Consider the following 1812-nt stretch of genomic DNA (forward strand, 5'->3'; position numbering starts at 1 on the left):
GGTTTTCGACCACCGATGCCTCAGAAGCGTGGCTGGTTTCGGATGGCGTCAGCGTATCAGCAACGAGGCGATTAGAAAACGGGTATTTGGTTGTGCTGCAGGCACCTCAATCCGGGAAAACATCCAGCATCATCGACTACGATGGCTCGGTCATGTGCTACGCACGCCAAAACAACGTCTACCGAGACGAGTGTTGTTCTCCGTGCCTCCTCCAGGATGGCGCAAACCGCGAGATGGACAGCACATGACTTGGCAAAAAGGCGTGAAAGAGATCACGAAGAGTTTGGGTGTTGTTGGTGTTGTGAGACTTCCAGGATGGGTTCCCCGTGACCCCGTCTGTGCTTGGCTGGAGACATTGCAAGAAATGACGGCTAATCGATGTCAGTGGCGTTCTTGCTGTAAGTTTCTTTCCAGATTGATTGAGCGGTTGGAGGTGTAGGCACCTCAGTGTGCCTGACATAGGCCAGCACTAGGTCCCCTCCCTCACCCACTCTTTTTCTCTTCTCTTCACTGTAGGGCTTTTAATACAATTATATATATGTGTATATATAACTGAACGAACTTTATGGTTGTACGGCAGTGAAGCATCAGTGCCAACACTGATGTTGCTGTCATTGATGATGATGATGATGCGCTGTACCTAGTCGAACAAGAGTTGATAGTTGGTTAAGCGCATACGCTTTATTATGTGCTTCCATTACTTTCTACGCGTTCCAACTTTTTCAAATTCAGTGTAATCCTCTTGCGTCTTCCCATCAACCGCGCTGGGTGTGAATCGACCTGGTGCGTTTGATGCCAACATCATTACGTGACAGGCACACTAAACATACTTTTTAAAATAAGCACTGTTCTGTGCAGAACGTGCGCATCCTGAAGATAGTAGTGCTATTCTTGGTGCTGATGACAAGTCCCTACTCAACCAACCTGATCCTAAGAAACACAGAATTGAGCGTCTGGCAGAACGTCTTTCGTTTCACTGGTCTGTTGTCTTTTACAGTCTACCGCACACCCGCTAGCTCCTAAAACAAAGCCCTGATCCTACAGACGGGTGTTAAGCCATTGTAACCATAGTGCTATGAGCACTACGAGCTCTCTTTACGAGCTGACTGAACTGTCCATTTGAAAATCCACAGGGGTCATTTGACGCCGCCCAGCAGAGGGTTCCACCTTAAGGCTGGTGATCTACAATAGGACAGTAAATTGGAGGCTCAAGAGGAATTTGGATTCCTGAAACGTTTGATCCTGAGGTGGTTAGTATCGGCTTATGGACACCTGTATACGGGAATTTGATCGATCATTTTTGCGGCAGTCTTTTCATGCTGTCCGGCACACAGCGCTCACATTAACTACCTATATCCGTATACTTTTCTCCTTTTTTCTCACTCGTTTGACAGCACGACTAGCAACCGTTTTTCTTATCCGTCAATATTTTTCCCGTCTCTTTAGACGTTATCAAACATGCACGTTCTCTACACCACCTGCAGGACGGTGCGTCTAAAAAAAATAATTCTTTCATCGAAATAGTTCTGTCCACCTGGGTCCTTCAAGGGTGAGATCCTTGATTAGTTTCCTCAAGTATGATTCTGTGAATTGTAGGTTTCTTACAGCATTTTTCCATCATAATTATAACTTGCCATTGCGAATGTCTCTACATCTGCCGTTTTTTTCATTTAGAATACGGAAGTGGATGAGCGGCTGTCCAAGCTTCCAAAGTAAGTATGCTGCTTAGCCACCGACCACTTTTTCTGTTACTTTTCATGTAGTGTTCAATACGTGGGAGTGGCTTCCTGCTGGGATGATCACCCTTCCCTA

General features: G+C 46.1%; 2 protein-coding genes across 2 annotated transcripts in view; one reads left to right on the top strand and one right to left on the bottom strand.

Moving 5' to 3' along the window:
- Positions 1–1812, bottom strand: part of T265_02617 (hypothetical protein) — a gene marked incomplete at both ends in the record, with an annotated part of 31300 nt that overhangs the window by 18503 nt on the left and 10985 nt on the right. The window lies entirely within an intron of this gene.
- T265_02616 (hypothetical protein) overlaps positions 1–1812 on the top strand; it is a gene marked incomplete at both ends in the record, with an annotated part of 52206 nt that overhangs the window by 9466 nt on the left and 40928 nt on the right. Inside the window, one exon of the mRNA XM_009166914.1 lies at positions 1675–1712. Within this exon, the coding sequence (XP_009165178.1) occupies positions 1675–1712 (38 nt within the window). The remainder of the gene's footprint in view (positions 1–1674; positions 1713–1812) is intronic.

This window comes from Opisthorchis viverrini, assembly GCF_000715545.1.
Source record: "Opisthorchis viverrini unplaced genomic scaffold opera_v5_33, whole genome shotgun sequence".
NCBI lineage: Eukaryota > Metazoa > Platyhelminthes > Trematoda > Opisthorchiida > Opisthorchiidae > Opisthorchis > Opisthorchis viverrini.